This window comes from Cololabis saira, chromosome 14 (genome assembly GCF_033807715.1).
Source record: "Cololabis saira isolate AMF1-May2022 chromosome 14, fColSai1.1, whole genome shotgun sequence".
Lineage (NCBI taxonomy): Eukaryota > Metazoa > Chordata > Actinopteri > Beloniformes > Belonidae > Cololabis > Cololabis saira.
The window spans coordinates 26,242,076-26,263,007 of record NC_084600.1 but is presented as its reverse complement, the minus strand read 5'-3'; the positions used below and the strand labels follow the sequence as shown (position 1 = coordinate 26,263,007).

Sequence of the window (20,932 nt, the reverse complement as noted above, 5' to 3'; positions counted from 1 at the left end):
AATCAAAATCTATGACTCTGTTTCTGGAATTCACGCCTTTTGAAAAAAAATGTGCTTCCATACCTGTGACCCAAATGAGAATAAGTATGTATGGATGGATACACATAAAGTTTGACATAAAGAGTCGTGGGTGGTGTGATCTGACTCGGTATTGAGTCCTTGACCTTCATTGGCCTGACTTAGCCCCGCCCCTTCTTCTGATTGGTTGATATCTGATAGTTCCTACTTTCTGCCATAACTTTTGAATGGTTTGATATAGAGAGTCATGGCTAGTGTCATCTGCTAAATGTCCAGGGCCTCATCTATAAAGCTTGCTTGCGCAGAAAAAGCGCCTGAAAGTTGCGGAAGCCACCATCTACGCAAAGCCTCGGATCTAAAAAGAAAAAACTAACCGAAAAATCTGCGGATCCCTACGGCAACCCTCACCCTCCCGTAAGAATCTACTTAAGATCTGGGGAACTGGCGACACAGGCGGTCAGGTGGTGAAATGCAGCCAGATACATGTCATACTCCCAGTGACTGCGTCCACATGCACTCAACAACCACTCTAAAATGCGAAGATTGGCAATAACACGAATGTGGACTGCATGTAAACATAGTCAATGTCATCACATATCAGACTTACAGATCCATTTACACCCAAGCCGGCACCATCATAGATCCATGTGTTCCACGAGTAAGCCATTACGCAGGTATTTGCAGGACGTACATATATCATACTCCCATCCTCAAATGAGTGCTTAACCGTTAATAGAAGCAGTCTAATCATCTAATGATCAATCGTGACAAGGTGTGTAACAATCAGTCTATTTGCTGTGTAAGAATATAAAATGCACGGTGACAGCCGTGCGTAATGCTGCACCATGGATGCGCTGCCACTACTCGAGGACCACGGAAATAGTTGGATCAGGGTGGAGAGACAATTCAGAGATCATGCAGATTTCCTGGCCCATGATGATGACTGGCTAATAAGCCGATTTAGATTCCCAAGAACAGCGCTCTTGGATCTATGTGCTGAATTGGGACCAGCTTTAGAGAGACCGACCCACCGGAATCGCGCCATCCCGGGTGCACCTGCAGGTGCTGACGACTCTCGACTCTCGGATTTTAATCAGAAAGTGTTCTGATTAAAATAAGGTTGGACTATATAACAATTGCGTTCATAAGGATAAAGTTTTAAACAAAATAAAAATTAAAGAAATAGTCTCTTCTCCCCGTGTGTATCTGCCTGTCATGCCGGGTGCGCGCATGTTGTGTTTACTTTTAAGCCTGAATTATGGTTCTGCGTTACACCAACGCAGAGCCTACGCCGTAGGGTACGGCGTATGGTGCGCGTCGCCGCGTACCCTACGCCGTAGGTTCTGCGTTGGTGTGATGCGGAACCATATATCAGCCCTGAGCAGCTCTGAGGGGAGGAGGGGGAGCGGGGCTCCGCTCCCGTCTTCGCATCGCTTTCGCACAGACAGTCTTGAGGATTTGCAATCACAGGCTGAGCCTACTGTTAGTTTTTAAACTGTAAAGTGGGGGGGATAAATACATGATTTTGAAAAGTGGGGGGGGACATGTCCCCCCTGTCCCCAGTGGTAATTGCGTCGTGGCACTAACGGGCAGCAACGGCGTGCTGCCACTCCCTCGCTTTATTTTATTGTATACTATTTATATACTTATTCTAACTTTTACTGTGACCACCAAATAATGTGGTTTTCCTGTCCTCCACATCATCTACAACATCTAGATCTAAGTCTCCGTGAAAGTCAGTGTCACGGTGGCTGGACACCCTCTCGTTCATTCTGACGCCAAACAGGCTGCAGGAAGCCACTGCGCACGCTCAGTAGGCTCATCCATATGCATTTATGGTAAAAAGTGGGCGTGTAGAGGGCGGGATATGAGGCGGATTCAGCTGCGCAACCTTCCAGCTGGACTGTGATTTATAAAGCGAACATTGCGTGCAAGATTGCATGCACACGGTTTTATTGATCCGGATTTTTTTTTTTTTCCGGCATTTTCGGCTTTTGGGTGTACGTGCACTTTTAGTATGACTCCTACGCAGTCCATTTTAAATGAGGCCCCAGGTCTGAAGAATCTACATGCAAGTCATACAAGCTTCCACTGCAGCCTGAACGTGCACAAGGGTGTGAGGGCCCGTTCATCGCTGCTTGCAGCTTTAATTCTAGTTTGGTATGGTACCTGCCTTTATTACCTCCAATACCCAATTGTGAGTCACCTCAGAGTGTAATGTGAATTAAAATGTACATGTTCTGCACTGTTTGGATAATTGTGTTCATAAATATCCTAACATTTAAAACCGAGTTGTTTCAATTATTTCAAATACATAAGTTATCTGTCCAATCCAATCGATTCAGCATCTTCTAAAACTTCTAAACTGACTGAAACTTCATCAAAATCGGCCCACCAGGAGTTGAAATATGGCCAGTTCTGGTTTAAACGGCCATTTAGAATTTTGAAAATGTCAGAAATAGATTCAGCATCCTCAATAACCCCCAGAACCACTCCAATATTGTCCAAATTGGCCAAGCAATTGCTGAAATATTGTCCATATATATATATATATATATATATATATATATATATATATATATATATATATATATAGTATGTAAGTATGTATGTAAGTATGTAAGTATGAATAAATAAAATTACCCAATGCATCCATATCCATCCAACCATCCATCTTCTATACCCGCTTAATCCTCAGGGTCATGGGGCTCTGCGGGAGTCTCTGCATGTTGGACACATAAACTGCTCGCAGTGGTTCTGCTCAGGTATAAGGGTCATGATGGGCCCAAAATAGGAGTTTGAGGAACCCTGGTGAGAAAATCCACTTGGAGCCAGTATGAAACCAGCTGACTATCATATGGAGCCTTGTTTTTCAGTCCACTTAAATCTCAGATGGACCCACCAGCAAATGCTAGCTGGGTGTGACTGATGGATGGATGTGGAGCATAAATGCCCAGAAGAATAAGTTATCCAGAGTGAAAGTTATTTAAAAAGAAATGGGAAAAAATTAAAGAATGTTTTTCCTCAATTCAATTTTCAATTCAATTCAATTTTATTTATTTAGCATCTATTACAACACAAGTTGTCTCTAGGTGCTTTCCAGTGCCCCTGAACATGACCCCCAAGCAGTTATTACATAAACATAACATAAACAATGGCAGATAAAAACTCTCCTTTAGGAAGGAGGAAACCTTGAGCAGGACCTGGGTCTTAAGGGGGCACAGTCCTGCCAAAGGCCAGCTGGGAGATGAGCAAGTGTTACTTTTGGATGTCGGCAGGGACCAATGTGGATGTTGAAACTCTGACACCAAGGTAAGAGCTTAATATGTTAAAATCGACCATCAAGAAAGTAAATCGTGTTGCAGGTAGGAATCAGCAGGAAAAGCAGACCTTGTTGAGGAAGTCTGCTCAGTTTCAGTGGCCTGAAGGTACATTTGAGGAAGACGTAGATTCATATCTTTTACTGCCTAAATACTGAGTCAGCATTCATTGGTTGAATGCTGACTCAGTGTTGAACCTGTTGTGATCCTGTTTCTCTTTATTATTACATCTTCTGCTATTTTTCACTGAAGTTATTCCACATTTTTTGAGCTATTTCAGCCATTCAAATATCTAAATGATCAGCTTGTTCAGGACATTACTGTGATAAATGTTGGTACTTCATGTCCTTAAACATGCTTTGAAAATGTTTTTCACTTTTTTAAATATTACAGTTTAAGCTTTATGAATATTTCAGCATTTATAATGGATTTCTAGATTGGAATGTTGTTTGATGATGATGTTTCTCTGCTATAACACTAATGATCCAAATGAATGGTCATCATCAGCATCATCAAGATCTGTCAATGACAGTCATTTGTATCAGGGTGTACTGAACCAAGAAACCATCTACTACATGCAGGACAGCAGCCCCAGAAGACTCACCCACCCCTGACCTAGAGACAGCATTCAGACTTTAAACGTTTCACAACACTTTGGACTTCAACCTACTGAAGCCATGCTTTGATGCAGTTTACAGTCTTTTAGAAATGGCAATTTAAGTTATGTGATTTTTTTCAACAAACTCTGGCACTGCTACACTCTAGGCGATGGTGTCATCCATTCTACAAAATTGAAGTACAATCTCAGTTCTGTAACAAAGCACTTTACCATCCACACCTTCCACTCATCCCCCATAAATCTGACAAAAAAAAATATGTTTTTATTTGCTTTCAGAATGATTTTACGACATGTGACTTTTACTTTTCTCTTAAATCCGCCCAAAGCTCGGAGTGCCGACTGTCTGCCTGTCTTTTAGAATGGGAGAAAATGAAACATGACATCTTCAGTACATAGCATATTTCCTCCATCCTCCTTCTTACCGTTCTCCTCCTCATCATCCTCTTTATCATTCTCCTTACTTTCCTCCTTCCCTTTTCTCCTAATTCTACCCTTCATCCTTGTCTTCTTCCTCCTCCGTCCCCCTTTTTATTCTCTTCTTCCTTCTACGGCAGTAAATCATAATTTCAATTGTGTTATTTCACACCAATTCAACTACACGATTTAATAAAGTTCATTTTGTCTCTGGATTACAATTCCATTTGCTAATTATTTTTGTCAGACTAATAATTTAGGTTTTTTAATTACCTGACATGTTTTGGTGATCATTTCACCTTCATCAGAGTGTCACAAGATGGTGTGTGTGACCCGTCATTTATCACCTGTCAAATCTGACAGGTGAGTCCCGCCTCCCTTTCAACATCAGCTGATGAATGACGAGTCACACACACCATCTTGTGACTCTGATGACTCTGATGAAGGCTGAAGGATCATCGAAACATGTAAAGTATTGAAAAAACCTAAATGATTTTTTTGACAAAAAGAACTAGTAAATGAAATGAAACAATGTTTGTAAAATTAAGTATTTTAAAGGCTTCTAAATTACAAATTAAAAATAATGTAAGTATCAGAAGTATCACAACATTTACAAATGTAAATAACCCAGATAAATGACATGTTGTGAGATGTTTGATAATGCCATGTGGGAAAAATGTACCAAATGAGAAACCAATCAAACAAATAAATTGAACATTTTGCAGGTGGTTTGGTCATGTGACCGAATGCGTCGACCATTGTTTTTTACAGTCTATGCACATGACTGCAAACAATGATGTCACTTCATCCCATAACTGTAACCTGGATAATATAAATAAAACATTTAAAAACTGTCAGTAAGGAAAAGAAAAATCCAACGCAGTTAACTGTTTACTTTTATTTTAACTGAAAATATGATACAAGGCATTTCCATGAACATAAACATAAACAGCTTCAGAAGCTCTCCAACATCCTGGTGTCTGATCCCTCTGAGGAAAGAAGACGAGTGCTTAAATAAATTCTGTTCATGGGCTGTTTTACACGGCCGTATAAAAATAAAGGCTTGAACATGTTTGAACCTTTTTAATGTACACTTTGAATGACACGTTCGCTCATTAGAAAACAGCCTAAAACCTGAACAACTGCTGCTCCTGACCAGTCCAACCTGAACGTGAGCGACCAGCTTCAATCAGGCAACGTTCACGGAGCAGCCATGTTTTAGTGTCCTCAAACGTCCTCAAACGTCCTCATCGTCTCAAACATCCGTGTCAGACCAGCAGAAGTCCTCAAAAGACAAAAATGTTCCAGTGTAACGACGATCCAGCAGAAACTCTTCATTAAACCCAAAGTCACCTTCATCAGAACCAGGGCTTGTAAGACTTAGAGTCCCAAACAATTTAATAAAACGTACAAGGAACCGAAACAAACTGTAAAAGATAACACTTTCAAACTTTAACTATTACAGAAAGTTAGATGACAGATTTCATGTTGTGCTCAGACCAACTTTAGAAAGTTTAAAGTCCCTCAATTAGAGCTTATCTTTATAGGAAAATAGTAAATAAGTGAATCAGAAGAAGATGGGACAAAAAAAGAGATAATAAATCATTTTCTTTCTGTCAGCTTCATATCATGTATAATATAAGATAATATAATATAATATAATATAATATGCACTCTTTTACGTTTCAGACTTGCAACATTTTCTAAAACAGTAAAGTTAAGTCTAAAACAGGTTGGTGCTAATAAGGACAATTATAATGGTGATTTGATCCAAAATCTGTTTCTAGGAAAGGATAAGTCTTTGAGGACCAAGGGTGGACAGAAGTGCTCTAATTTGTCAATAAATGTGTGAGAAAGATTGAAAACAATTAAATAAAGACTGGAGGACATCTGCATATTTGTCCTTCTACAGATCAGGATATGATGAAACATTCCAGGAATCTGGAGGAGTTTCTGTGTGTGAAGGACAAGAGAACCGTCTAAGTCTAAGCTGGACACCTGAGATCTCTGAGCCCTCACTGCATCAAGAACCACGGAAACCTCTGTCACTAAAATACAGAGATACATTCACCAATGACACTTGAAACTTTACTGTGGACACAGAAATTGATGTTAACCAGCTACATGTCCAGAGGAGACTTCTCTGGACTCTGAGGGATCTGGGATGGACCATCGCCATGGAAACATGGATTGTGGTCTGATGAAGCAGTATTCCAGGTATTTTTTTAGTAGGAAAGGCTAAGGCTAAGCACTGTGTGCTCTGGACCGAAGTGTAAAAGGATCATCCAGACAGTTATCAGGAACCAGTCCAGAATCCAGACTCTGTGATGGTCTGGGGTCGTATCAGAGTCCAGAGTTCGTCTCCACTTCTGTGATGCAGCACTAATGCAGAAATGTGACTAAACGTTTCAACAAGACAAGGTAACACCACATTCTGGACACGTTAGAAAGATGAGACTGATGAAGAAGAGGTAACGATACTGGACTGGTCTGGTCTGAGGATGTTGGAGGGTTTAGAAAACCAAAACTGAGACGACAGTGGCCTTCTATTGTTGAACAGCTTAACACATGTTTCCATGGAGAATGAGACAAACCGACACCTGAAGCTCTTCTTCGTGTGGTTCCTCAGAGACTGAACACCTATTAAGTGTTGAGATGAAAAGTTTTACCGTCCCAGGTTTTTATGGAATGTGTTGCACGTCTGAAATGTAAAAATAATTTAATTTTCTTTAAACCAAAATCCAGTTTTTGTTAGGTTTACAAGTGTAACACCATTAAATCTTAAAGACAATATTATATGCATTGTTTTAAATGGAATTATTTTCCAAAATCTAAGAAAGTATACTATTCCTTTTTAGTTTTCTCCTTCAGACACCTTCAGACTGAAGCAGCTTCTTGTTTCTGCTCAGTGCTCCTCACGCTTCTGTCAGATGTTCGTCTGGAAGCTTTCTAAAGGACTTTCTGCCCTCAGAAACGAGCTGCAGCATATGAAGAAAACATTTGACCATACAAACGAGACTTTGCTCCAGTCTTCAACGCTGCGGGAAAACACGCAGTCGTGTCTGAAAGAACGATAAACCATGACCAAGACATCCAATAAATATCCTATTTACAATTTGAATCCTGCAGGTAACTTCAGCTAAGAGTCAAGCGCTAAAGTTAGAACCCTGTTTTAACCCTGTTGGTTTTCTTCATGTGATGCAGGTCTTGCTATTAGACACCAGCATGTTGCTGCTCATCTGTGGAGGGAGCCCCTGTTTTTCTGATCTAAATGTGCTGGGACGTCCTCTCCTGGAAGACTGACAACTGTCCAAATATTTTACTAAATATATATTTTACCAATACTAAACTCTGAACTCCAAACTTTTAGAAATGGTATAATAACCCTTTCAGGATTGAAGATCTGAAACAATTTCCTTTCTTAGACTACTGCTGATGTTTTTCCCTCTTGGCTTTGTAGCTCCAGACCAGGAAACTACCAGCACATCTGTTTTTCTAGAGATCTGATAACCTGCTGAAATTTCATTGACGACACTGATTAGCTGATCTTGGCAGCCGGATCTTTTGGAAACAGGAAGGGATTGGAAGATGAGGATTGTCCGTGCCGCATTCTGGGGGAAATTTCATTATTATTTTTGGAGTAATTTTCATTACACAACTACAGTGAAATAACTGTCTAATACGAGGACACTCTATAATCAGATGATTTCTATCATGTTTTACCTGAAAAAACCCCAACAAGATTAAAAGAGGAGGTGGCCGACTATTACACGACTGCTGTTCCAGAGCAGTGCTCAGTTTCAAGACAAGCTCCTGCTGATCTGTGTTTTAAGAGTTTAAGAGTATAAAAAAGAAAAGAATTGTAATAGAGTTTGGCCAAAAATTATCATAATACCTTAATAGTCTTTTATTTCCTCTCTTTCGTGTGCCGCAGAAATACCCTTAAGACATTTTCTTCCCTGAACAGAGCTGGAATGGTGAGCTGTGATTCTTCAGGTACTTCAGTCACCCTGTTTTCATTAAATACTGTCAAACCCTTCTAAGAACAATCCAGCCGCTGTTTGAACCGGAGGAGAAACACATGAGAGGGTTTACATTAAAAAGCAGAAGAAATAAAAATATTAGAAATGTAACAATAAAGTAAAAAAAAAAAGACCTGAAAATCCTTTCTAGATCGTTTCATCATAAACAGTGAAAACAGAAAATAAAGACTCATATTTGAAGTGAGTGAGCGGAGGGTTTCAGATTGTGAACGTGTGTTTTTTCTTCTGCACTTCTAAAATCGTAACAAACTGAAGCGTTCCCTTTAAACCCCCCACCCCTTGGTGGAGGTGTGATGGTGCGCCGTCACACCAGAGAACCTGCCTGGTTCTGAGCGGGCACCATGATGGGCACCCCCCCCATGCGGCTGATGTTGGAGGCTGTGATGCTGGAGGAGGGCAGTGGTGGCGGCGGGGGCGCCGCCTGCAGCTGCTGGGGCGGCGTCTGGGCCTGCGGCAGCTGGCTGTAGCGCTCCTGCACGGGCAGCGAGTCCCCGTTGGCTTGGGAGGAGGCGGGGGCGCCGCGCGGCAGGGTGCTGGCGTTGTTGTAGCTGTAGTGGGTGGGGGTGGACGCCCCGTGGTGGCGGGACGGCCGGTAGCCGGCCATGCTGCCCGTGGCGGTGATGATGGAGGCGGTGTCCGAGGGCGGGTGCTGCGGGTATCGCTGCAGGTGGTGGTGGTGGGGGGGCTCTCTGTGGCGAGGACTGGAGGCGATGGAGGACAGCGTACCGTTCTTGGAGATGACATCAGAACCCATGCCGCTCTTCGCCCACGATACTCGCTTAGGAGCCTGAGCGTCTTCCCTGAAGGGGCGAGACACCAGTTCAAGATGTGAAGACATGAAGATGTGAAGATATGACTCACAACTCCTGAGCTTTTCTTGCAAATAGTTTTTTTTTTTTTTTGTTTTGCTTTTTTGAAATTTGTCACAAATTTGAGAAAAAAAATGTAAAAAACACCAAAAAACAACAAGCAAATAAGACTCCCGATGGGATTTAAACAACCTTCTTACTATGAGGCAACATTTCTAACAAACAGAGTTAAAGTGTATTGACAAATAACTCAGATAACGTGATTTGCCAATTTGCAAGACAAAGAAAAGAAAATCACATACTTTTTAAACTTATTTATAAACGAGTTGTGAGTTTCTAAACTTAGAATTTCCATTTTTTTTTGTACATTTTTCTGGCAAATATGTTTTAGAACCTCAGAAATTCGGACTTTAGAAACCGCTTAATTTGTAACCAAATAAACTCACCAATGATGAAAAGCCCGAAATTCTGACTTCTGACAAATTACGTCATTTTATTCCAATCTCTTACAAAGTTTTCCTTGCCATTTCTTTTCTGCAGATTTTACTTGGAAATTAGTGGAAAAACCTCAGAATGTATGACTTTATAAACAGACAAATCTTAAAGTTCTAACTTTCAAAAGTCAAAGTTGTGGGATTTTCTCACTAATTTCTTTTTTTCACATTTTACAAATGTATGTTCTCACAATTTTCTTAGATAAACCTTTGAAATACTAGTTTCTAAAATCAGAATTGTTATATTCTTGAGAGTTTATCTTGCATTTTTTGAGATAAAACTTGCACAGTAGTGAATGAAAAAGCTTTTCTCAGAATGTCTTTGTCTGAAAACGATTCTAACCGTCCTCCATCAGATGCTCAGGACTGAATCTGAATCAGCTATAGAGACACCTGATGATGTCTGCATCTACTAAAGCAGATCACATGTTTAAAAAGCTTCTTGGATTTGTTTAAAGCTCAAAGCATTTCCACGGTACCTTAAAATAACCACTTTTCAGCTGGGACCTCAGTCCTAAAAAATGATGAAGGTTAACAAATCTGAGAGTTCATCTCCTAAATCTGTGAGTTTGGAAGGAAACGGCTAAAAACAGAACAACACTCAACTGTGATTTAATAAAGTTCATTTTGTCCAGGGCTTTACAATTTAATTGGCTAATTCTTTTTGTCAGACAATAATTTTTAGGTTTTTTCCTTTCAATTCCTTTCGCCTTCATCGGAGTCACAAGACACACACCATCTTGGGACTGATGAAGGCGATAGGAATTGTCGAAACATGTCAGGTATTTAAAAAATCTAAAAATTCTTGTTTAACAAAAAGAATTAGCAAATTAAACTGTGTTCCTTCAGACTCCTCCTCAGGGAAAACCATATAAACCATGTATTTCAGATGCTTCTGCTGATTTCAGCCTCTTGGGAAAATAACTCAACCACTTTGCATCAACAGAGTAGAAAGAATTCTATACAAATTAATTCTGGCACAGGAGCTTACTTGATTTCGTTGGCCATGTCATCCTCATTATATCTCCCTCTCTTGAGAAATACGAGGAACGCAAGGCAGAAGAGGAGGAGGAAGATGAAGCCCAGGACCGAGCCCACTGTGGCACCGACAATCACTCCCACTTTGTTGGCTGGATTCAGGAAGCAACACAAAGATTAAGCATGAAACAAGCAGAGGCCTTTAAGCAGCAGCCTGGCAGACGCTGCAGCTGGTTCAGGGCTTTAAGATGTGTTACATACAGCTGACGATGTCCAGGTTGATGAAGCAGCTCTGCGAGCCGGCCGTGTTGTTGGCCGTGCACTCGTACTTCCCCGACATGCTGCTCGTCAGGTTGATCAGCTTCAGGGTTCCCGTCTGCTTGTCTAAAACGTGAAGACGCCCACAGTCAAACAACGAAAACTCATCCACTGATCTTACAGGATCTGACAGTAACTTCGTTAGATTTTTTCCCACAATTAATATTTTTTTAAATAGTTAATATTTATTTATTTCGGTCAATCACAAACAAAAATCAACAAACAAGATAACACAGGTTTTTCCCTGGTGAACATTGTGATTATTTGACCGAAAAGGTCTGGGCTTGAAGCATAAAGCTTATCTTGCCCACCTTTTAACTGAATACAAAGTATACAAAGTGTATACAAAAAAACAAAAAAAAAAACAAATGAAGTATCATAAGTCTACACAAAATAATAATAATAGTAATAGTAATAATAATAATAATAATAATAATAATAATAATAATAATAATAATAATAATAATAACAATAATAATAATAATAATAATAACAATGATGATGATGATGATAATAATAATAGTAATAATAATAATAATAATATCAATAATATGATAATAATAATAATAATGATAGCTCTGAAAACAGAAAGTGAAAAGATGGTAAAAAAAAACGGCAAAACCAATGTAAGTTGTCATTTTATCTCATGCATGTGTGCATTCTTCTTTGTTTGCTTATTGTGTTTCTATATATGTGTCCATTACCTTTACTTTGAATAGTATCTTGTATGCTTTTATTGAATTTGCTAGTTTAAGGTCATTATCTAATGAGTTCCACAGTTTTACTCCTAAAACAGAAATACATCTTCCCTTTGCATTTGTTCTAACTGTTGTTGTGTCAAACATTGCAGTTCCCCCCCTCCACAATCTAGCGACACCACGAGAAATGACAGCTGGACGGCGTGAGCGGCCTGAGCAGTGTGTACGTAACACAAGTAAAAGCAGCTGTAAACTCCACTCACTGAGCGCCGGAGAGAAGAAGACCTCAGAGCTGGGACTGGTCCTCTTCCACTGGTACTCTGGGATGGGTTTTCCAGTTTTGGACTTGCAGCTCAGAGTCACGTTTCCTTTCAGCACGGGCTTCCCAGACATGGAGCACATGGGGACGGCAGGAGGGACTGAGGGGAAACCAGATCAGACTCATCATGTGTTGGCTCATGGTGCACCGTGCGGGCAGCTGTGGTGAAGTAACGTGTGCTTTCTCTCACCCTGCACATCCAGACGGAGCTCACCGATGGGCGCGCCTTCGGTGCTGAGGACCTGGCAGAGGTAGAGGCCGGAGTCGTGCTCCTGAGTGTTGTTGATGTACAACGACACATCGCGTGAGGGCATCGTATTCAGGAAGCCGACACGGCCCTGGAACTGCTCGCCCACACTGGTGGACTCTTTGGTGTAGGAGATGATCTGCACAGGAGGACAGAAGGCACCGAAACATGAACACTGCTTCTAATATGTGTCCTTATGTTCCGGATTATGATCAAGTTTGCCCACAGTTGTGCATGATAGATGGAGCATCCATGTCCATGTGATGCCTTGGCAGTTTTCCCCGGGTCAAAGGCATCAGAGGGATTTGTAATCCTGACATCTCTGGCTCAGGAAATTGAAAATGTTTGGCATTTCTCAAATGCATCGCTGAGTAACATGAACTCAATTTGTTTTTGCTGATAAAGTCTTCGCACACAATCCTCTACTGCGCACTCTGATCCGTTTCCATTAGCCTGGAGTTTATAAAAATGCACTGGCGCTCTTATAAGGCTGGATTTGAACATATTTCATGCAAACCAGAAACTGCTCCATTAAAAAAGCACAAATGCAATTCCATGTTTAAATGTGAGCAGTTATAGTGAGTCATTCCTCTGATAAATAACGATAAATAAGAAAAGGAGACGGTACGTAAAATACAAAATAAGAATAAAAGAGTGCATTGAAAAAAGCTGTGATATTTTTCGAGTTTAATTTGACTTTCATGAATTTCTAAATGGGATTCATGTTTTCATTGCCAGCATCCGTACACGGACCGAACACTGGACTCTGCTGGGTCCACACTGGACCCCACTTTTATTAATCAAACCAGATCGAAAATCTCATAAAGCCATATTTTATTCCCAACAGAACATGAACAGCATCTTAGATATAAACTGAGAGATAAGTATGCCGGGGGACACCAGCAGGACTGACCCTAGAGCAGGGCTCTCCGTGTCCGGTCCTGGGGGCAGCTGTCCTGCATGTTATGGATGTTTCCCTGCACAGACCGGACTTGAAGAGCCCTGCTGCAGATTGCCAGATTCTGGCAGCAGCTGGATCCTCCAGTCACGTGACCTTCCCCTGGGATCACTTCAGGACCCTTCTAGGTTACTCGGGTCCTGCCATCCGGAGCGAGGAGCAGCGGAGCAGCGGAGCTCCTCGGGGACCTGCCATGGCTCAGGGACCACATTAAACCTCCTCCCTTTACACACTGAAACGCTCCAGATTCCTGGAACTTCTGGTTTTCTTCTGCACCATAAAAGAAGGAATTTGAAAATGCATCCCAGTCTTCCCTAACCAGCAAGAAATTGCCTCATGCTTTTTTTTCCCCAAGTGTTACACGTAACAAATGTAAAAATGGGAGAAACGTGAACTGTCTATGGTTCATACTGCCACTAAGGAAATTAATCTGAAGAAATGTGAGAATAGCTGCGTTTTTTTCTATTTGCATTTTCCATTTTGTTCCAACTTTTGCGATGTGATGATCTGCACATCAGATCCTGCTAGGCTCCTTACCGGCTTGGTGGTGTTGGAGACGAAGTTCCAGACGACGGTGCTGGCGCTCAGGTCACTTCCTCCTGATGTGGTGTACGTGGCCTTCAACTCCACCCTGTTTCCCTTCACCACCTTCACATTGGTCTTGGGCATGTCGATTCTTGCCCACACACCTGGAAGAGGGGAAGCAGGAGGGGACAAAGGGCTCCGTCAGTATCGTGATTTCAGTAATATTTTTTGGCAACACACCGGTCTGAATCTCTCTCCACATAAAACAGAAACAGAACCCAGAAACGTTTGTACGGTGAGGCCCAGTGTTTCCAAACTGATGTGACGTTGCTAGAAATGCTGACAGCATTCACATGAACACAGCTCATGACCTGAACTTCTGTCGTTTACAAGAGCAGAGAAAATGAAGACGAAACACAACAAAAAGAAGTCTGTAAATCCTCCACTTTTAGAGTTCATATTTGTTTGAATTCATGCACTGGAAAACTAACCAGAACAATCTAGAAATCCATTCTAGATCATCTTACCAATTATTGGACCAAGATTGATTTTCCTGTTATTGAACAGAGACTCGTCACATTTCTTCAGATCAACCCTCGGTTATTAATTAGAAGTATCTCATCACCATCATTGTTCTCCATTGTTCTTGTAGTTTGTTGTGCTGGTCTGCCCCCTCCTTTTCTCTTCTGTGCATGTTTGCAGGCCAGAGCTTCAGGAGCTGCATGCTGCCCTGCAGTCTCACCCTCTGACCGCCTCAGTGTCTGCTGTCTACATATGTTTATATAATTATACCTGTAGTGAACCAACTAACCATGTATCAGTCATATGTTCATAGAACTCTTAGTTCTCCAGGTGATCAATACTAATATGTTTCGTCTTTTGTTCCTTTGACAATATGTCTGTGTCTCTCCTCTCTCGGTTCTTCATCCTCTGTTTCTGATCTCACTTTTCCTGCTCTACTGCGCTGGTCTTCGACAGGAGACCCCCCCCCTCCCCTTATGGTCCTGATCAATAGAGCTTTTATTGTTTTTTTTTGTTTATGTAATAATTGCTCAGGGGTCACGTTCTGGGTCTCTGGAAAGCACCAAGAGACAACTTGTGTTGTACTAGACGCTATATAAATAAAACTGAATTGAATTATAAAGAAGAATGAAGCAGAATTCCTCCACAACTATGTGAGACACCAAAAAAGGCAGACTGGATACCACAGCTGCAACTAACTGCTGTTAAAGGTGGATTGCAAGCTGTTGAATCATGGGAGTATATTATATTATATAATATATATAATATAGTATATTATTATAAACAAGGTTAAACAAGCTCCCATGTAGCAGAGCATTTATCAGAATGACCGTAGATTTTAATAAATGTTCATTTATATTATGAATTTAATGATCTAGTAGGGTAACTTTACGTTTGCGTCTCTTCAAGAATCTGAAACATGTCGATGTTCCTGCGACGTGACAGAAATGTAATATACGAGGCTGACCACAGGGGGGCAGTAGAGAACCGCCCTGATCCAATATACAGAACTGAAAATGATTATTTTACAAACACATTTACAGGGTATTTCAAATTTAGAGCTGATTTTAAACCGTTAAAGAATATCAACATTTATTTAGGTAAAAAACAAATGTGTCTTAACATAGTTCACATTGTTTAGAATAATGTATGTTTAATGCAAGAGAAGTGTTTTTCTTATTAAAAAAATACAACCACAAGTCAGTTCTTTGTTTTTAAGAGAGACAACGAACACATGCAGACATTCATTGCTTTCCTTTCTGAATTTGATCAATTTTTTAACACAGAAAATCTCTGTTTTCTTTTTCTTTAACCTCAAACTTTGACTTCTAAACAAATCCTACACCAAGGAAAGATGTTCCTGCTTCAGCCTTCATTAATCGCACATCTATACTGGGTGTGTGTCAGAAAACATGGAAGGCAGAAATACGGAAGGCATATGACTGAAATTAGTGGAAAAGTTGCTGACAACACTTCATCCACAAGACTGTACTCCAGAAACACCTCTCTAAATCCACTATTAGTTCAAAGAAAGGCCATGTGCATCTAAGTATATATTTTTTTCCATTTAGTACCATATAATGGAACTAAAAACTTTCTTCTTGCACACAGAATGATGAAATCAAGTGTAACTGCAAAATTCAACAGTGTCCCCAGCGAGCCAAAGCTGCAGCTCTCGGTCATATCTGGTCAGGCTACCACTACAAAGACAACGCTTGCCCCACTAGTGTCAGAACCCATAAACTGTTCAGTAGCCACTATTAAAACCGTCGCCTGGGGCTTCATGCCACTTAGACTCACAAGCTCAGAAGGTTTCTCAGTACCATTTTGAAGGTGAAAAGCACCTCAGTAACCGTTTTCCCACCTTGGAGGCTGGTCGAGGCCTTAAAAACCATAATCGGCCCTGGACTCAATTCAATTCACTCTCAGAAAAATAATTCCTGTTCTGGGCTTTTCTGAGAGTGAATTGAATTGAATTGAATTGAATTGAATTGAATTGAATTGAATTGAATTGAATTGAATTGAATTGAATTGAATTGAATTGAATTGAATTGAATTGAATTGAATTGACCACCATACTAACCATCAGGGGCATCTCAAAAATGTAGTCAATCTCCATTGACTGCCATCCTAAAACGTCCAAATTTACAGCAGAAATAAACATATTTACAGTGCAGAACAAAAAAAAACTCTTTAGCTTAACTTAACTACCGTATTTTCTGGACTATAAGCCACTACTTTTTTCATAGGTTTTGAACCATGCGGTTTATACAAAGATGCAGCTATTCTGTGGATTTTTCTTCCACCGCTCAGGGCGCTCTAACCGGAATTAGAATCAAAACTAAGACAAAATAAATGCAAAGAAGAATACGCTACTTCTTCTTTAGCAGATAGAAGTAGAAGCAGATTTCAAACAGATAAATAGATAAATAAATACCGCTTATTTTCTCTTGGTTCTGTCCCGTTTTAATCAGCAAAGTTGCTGCCGTGTTAAAAGACACTGTTAGGAAATATCTATTTAGGTACAAACATGTACATCATTTACAGTTCAAAATCCTTCTGTACATGTAGTAAATGACTAATCTAACAACATAAATATTTGCGGCTTGCATATCTTTTTTTTTAAATAGAGCGGATGCGGCTTATATACAGGTGCGGCTTGTATATCTTTTTTTATTGTTTTTTTAAAAATAGAGCGGATGCAGCTTATATACAGGTGCGGCTTATAGTCCAGAAAATACGGTATATCTAACTGTTGATGCCAACTAACAATAGTTTACATTAATCATGATCAAATCCATCCATCCATCCTTGTTTCAGACGTCACAATTAAAATCTGAAACGTCTGAAGTTGTGCTCCAGCTGGAGTCAGCAGTTGTCGTTTCTTAAGTTCTGGCAGCAACGTCCCAAACAGATGTGTTCAGAGTGGATGTAAGTTACTGTTAGTTAGCATCCGTCTGGGGCTAGCTTTTAACAAATGTCTGTGTAATATTTACATCTCATTTGCTCTATAAATGCGCCACCGTGTTTACCAGCTGGTTTCAGCTGCTGGGCCGTTCCTGTAGCTCTCTTTAGGTTTTGGTCCAAAGCAAAGTCACAACAGACGACCTCTTCACACTGTCACACTGGTCTAACACACATTCAACATCAACTGCATTACGTATATTTCTACCTAATAGTTTAAAGGAAACATATCATGTTTTCCCTGAGTTTCAAAAGTTCAAACTGTTATGAGTTGAGGTGTGTACAGTAGTTGTCACTTTTAGAGGTGCATGATTGATTAAGAAAGAAACAACAGTTGTGAGCGAGGAGCTTACAGCTATCAACCCGGACCAAGCACCTATCCACGCTGGAGTCAGCCACATTCCCCACAGATGGGATTTAGTTCTGAAAGAAGCATCCTCCAGTTGTCTGTTACTGGGGCAACTTGTGACTGGTTTAAGAAAGTAACCAATAACCGCAGAGTGAGTGGGGAGCAGAGAAGGTCAAACATGGTGCTCACCCAGCACACAGAAAATAGATGATTTAAGCTGCTTTTGAGTTGTGACCCGTTGTACAGCGACTTTATTGTCCTGCTGATCAATGTGAACAGGGAATATTTAATGTTTGTTGTGATGAAATTAATTTTTCAGTTCTTGAAAGATGTGTGGAAACATTCTGTTTCTGCTTTTAACACATACATATAAAGACAGTTATTTCTGCCAAGCATCCATTCAGCTTTTATCTTAAAGGATTCTCATGTGTTCAGGTGAAGTTGGAACTAAAGAACGTAGGAGCTGAAGGTATCATTTAATGTCACCATGGAGACATGTAGAGCATAAAAGTGACAGAGTAATTGTGTAGGCAACACTCCTGGGAACATCGTCCTCTAATGACTAATGAAGCATTAGGATGTAAACGGGGGAAAAGAAGAGTGAATGTTGGAGGAAGAAGAGAAGCTTCTGGCTTAGATGAGAGGAAAAATCAAGGACTAAAAAAGACACAGTGGCTGACTTCAGACTGATGGACAGACGGTTCGATCAGTCGTCTCAACACATCAGTGGACGTGTAACGTGGCAGCAGTTTAAACAAACCTGCTCTGAGTTTCAGTCTGATTTAAGTCTGAGCGACAGGAAGAAATGATGGAAGACAAGCGTTCAGACTCCAACACCTGTATTCGGAGCCACAGCATCATCAATAAATGTTTAAATGTTTGTGATTAGAACGGGAGAAGTTTGAGGACCAGAACTGTTTCAACATAAGAGGAAGAGTTGCTTTCAGTCAATGTGATGAAAATGTTAAATTTATACATCCAGTACGTCTTCCTTCTGTCACAAGAACTCACAGGATTGGAAAACTTCAGTAATTTACAAAATTGTACATTTTGTATGGGAATTAAGGGAAATAAACTGGAAATGCAGCAGTTTAGTCTACAATAGGTAACTGCATTAATCTTAATAATTTCAGAGGCCACAAATAAAATGACATCTGAAACATGTGCTTCAATATATATATATATATATATATATATATATATATATATATATATATATATATATATATATATATATATATATATATATATATATATATATATATATATATATATTATTTTATTATTTATTTATTTATTTATTTTGCTTTTGTATTTATTGTGGGAATGAAAAGGCAGCAAATGTTGTGTGCATATAAGACTTTGCAGCAACAATCCAGACATCAACATTTCATTGTGGAAAAAGGGTCAAAGCCTCAGCTTCTCATTAGTGTAGATTGCTCTTCATGATTTAGCCTGATCAGTCTGGGCGGTTTATTTTGTCATGAAAATCTTGCCAAGCGCTGCCTTAAGAAGATTTCCTGACAGAAATCCTCCCTGATTCTACCAAGAGTGCAGCACGCTGCTGTAAAACAATGAATGAGTCCAGGGAGGGAGGAGAAACGAACGAGGCCACAGGGATCCCACTCACACGCTAATTTTTCATTCCTAACTTGGTCAGTGAGGCTCAATCTCTCCCTCTGTGGCAGGTCTGAAATCTACTCTGCCGGCTTCACCATGGCTGGTGTTAAATATCCCATGCTGACTGATGGCAAGGCTCATGGGAGGAGGTTTGCTGAGTGCAGTCATAGGGTTGGGGTAGCTCTCACTGCAGATGATGGGGCATCATAGCTAAAAATGATAGAACAAAGCGTCCCGTGAATGGCGGGCAGTGATTTTACTTGTAGATGAGGAAGATGGGCATTTACAGACACACATGCCAAAGGTGAAAGTTTAATCTGAGAAAAGTGTTTGTGGCAACAATCAGACCAAGTGCAGCCTAAGAGGGGGTCAGGTGACTCTTTATACAACTAAACTTATGTCAGACAGACAACCATTTTGGTCCTCAAGAGAGTCTCACAACATCCATCAAAGTGTTTCTTGTCATTGATGACGATCGCTAGCTCAGAGTTTCTGTAAATGCTGATCACATAATTAAAGGAAACACTTTAACCCTCCGTGGAGATAAAGCCGAACTTTGAAGGGGTTACCCTTTTTTATCCATGCTCCAACGATGGGTGGAGTGGGTCGGCCACTTCCTGTGTGTTATCAGCCACTTTGAGTAAACTGTTACTGTAGAAACGTACAGTAGATGGAAAATATCCTTGGTATGTGAAGTTTCTATCTACATTTGAGTTCTTGTATCGACTCCTCTGCTGTGTTGACATGAAGAGTGGGAGAGGATGATGACAGGAAGGAGTTGCGGTATAATCTGGATGATCAGGAGCAAGGGGCTGGGTGGAGACGTGATGCCACGCTCTCATGGAGATAAACCTCTGAAGCAGCTCCTGAGGGGCTTATCCCAGCACAGTTTGGACTGGTGGTGCCTCTGTCATTAGTGGGAGCAGGAAAGCCTTCAGATCGCACCATAAGTGCAGGAAACGTTGTCAGAGTGAGGAGCTGCTGAAGATGGAAACTCTATTTTAGTGCTGGAGGGAACGGTAAACAGAAGATGTTCTGAAGACTAGCTGCTGACGAGGTCCAGGGTCGTCTTCACCGCTGTGTTTATGTCTCAGATGTTCTGACCCGTCGACCCCCCCACCAAAAAAAAAAGAAAAAGGCTAAAACTGGCATTGTGATTCAAACCCCAGCTCCAAACAGCTGGAACGCTCCATACAATGTTCATGAAAACAATCATTTACAAATCTCTTAGACCCACATCTAACTCAGAACAAACACAGGAAATGTTAAAAGTGAGAGCATTTCATGAAAATGATTAACTCATTTAGATTTTTATGGCAGCAGCAGAACAAAAGGCTGAAAAAGCAAGTGGTGCTAAAGTGAAATACCTGAAGGGAGATCTACGTAAGATTAATCATAAAAACAGGCTCTTAGAAGTAAAGATGGACAGAAGTTCATCAGTCGGTGAAAAACAGACATGGCTGTAGTAAAAAGAAAAATATTCCAGTCTGTTTGATTGAATTACTTTCGAAGCCAGGTAAACCTGGTCAGCATCACTACCAGATCACAACTGGACCCACAACCGTTTCCCACAAGTGACCTCAACTCCCAGCCAGAGTTACGATAGATTCACATTTTTTAAAAAAGTTTTTAATTTAATTTTGTTTCCCAGTTTTTTTAGTTTTTTCATGTTTATTTTGTCAGTAAAAATAAATATAAGACAAAAAAAATCCTATGA

General features: G+C 40.4%; 1 protein-coding gene across 1 annotated transcript in view; it reads right to left on the bottom strand.

Annotated features, from left to right (window-relative positions):
* Positions 1 to 8,216: 8,216 nt before the first annotated feature.
* esama (endothelial cell adhesion molecule a) overlaps positions 8,217 to 20,932 on the bottom strand; it is a 73,321-nt gene continuing 60,605 nt past the window's right edge. The window contains exons 2-7 of the mRNA XM_061740244.1: positions 13,773 to 13,924; positions 12,221 to 12,416; positions 11,975 to 12,130; positions 10,957 to 11,079; positions 10,709 to 10,847; positions 8,217 to 9,214 (exon numbers count right to left, since the gene is read on the bottom strand). Of these exons, the coding sequence (XP_061596228.1) occupies positions 8,719 to 9,214; positions 10,709 to 10,847; positions 10,957 to 11,079; positions 11,975 to 12,130; positions 12,221 to 12,416; positions 13,773 to 13,924 (1,262 nt within the window). The 3' untranslated portion in view covers positions 8,217 to 8,718. The remainder of the gene's footprint in view (positions 9,215 to 10,708; positions 10,848 to 10,956; positions 11,080 to 11,974; positions 12,131 to 12,220; positions 12,417 to 13,772; positions 13,925 to 20,932) is intronic.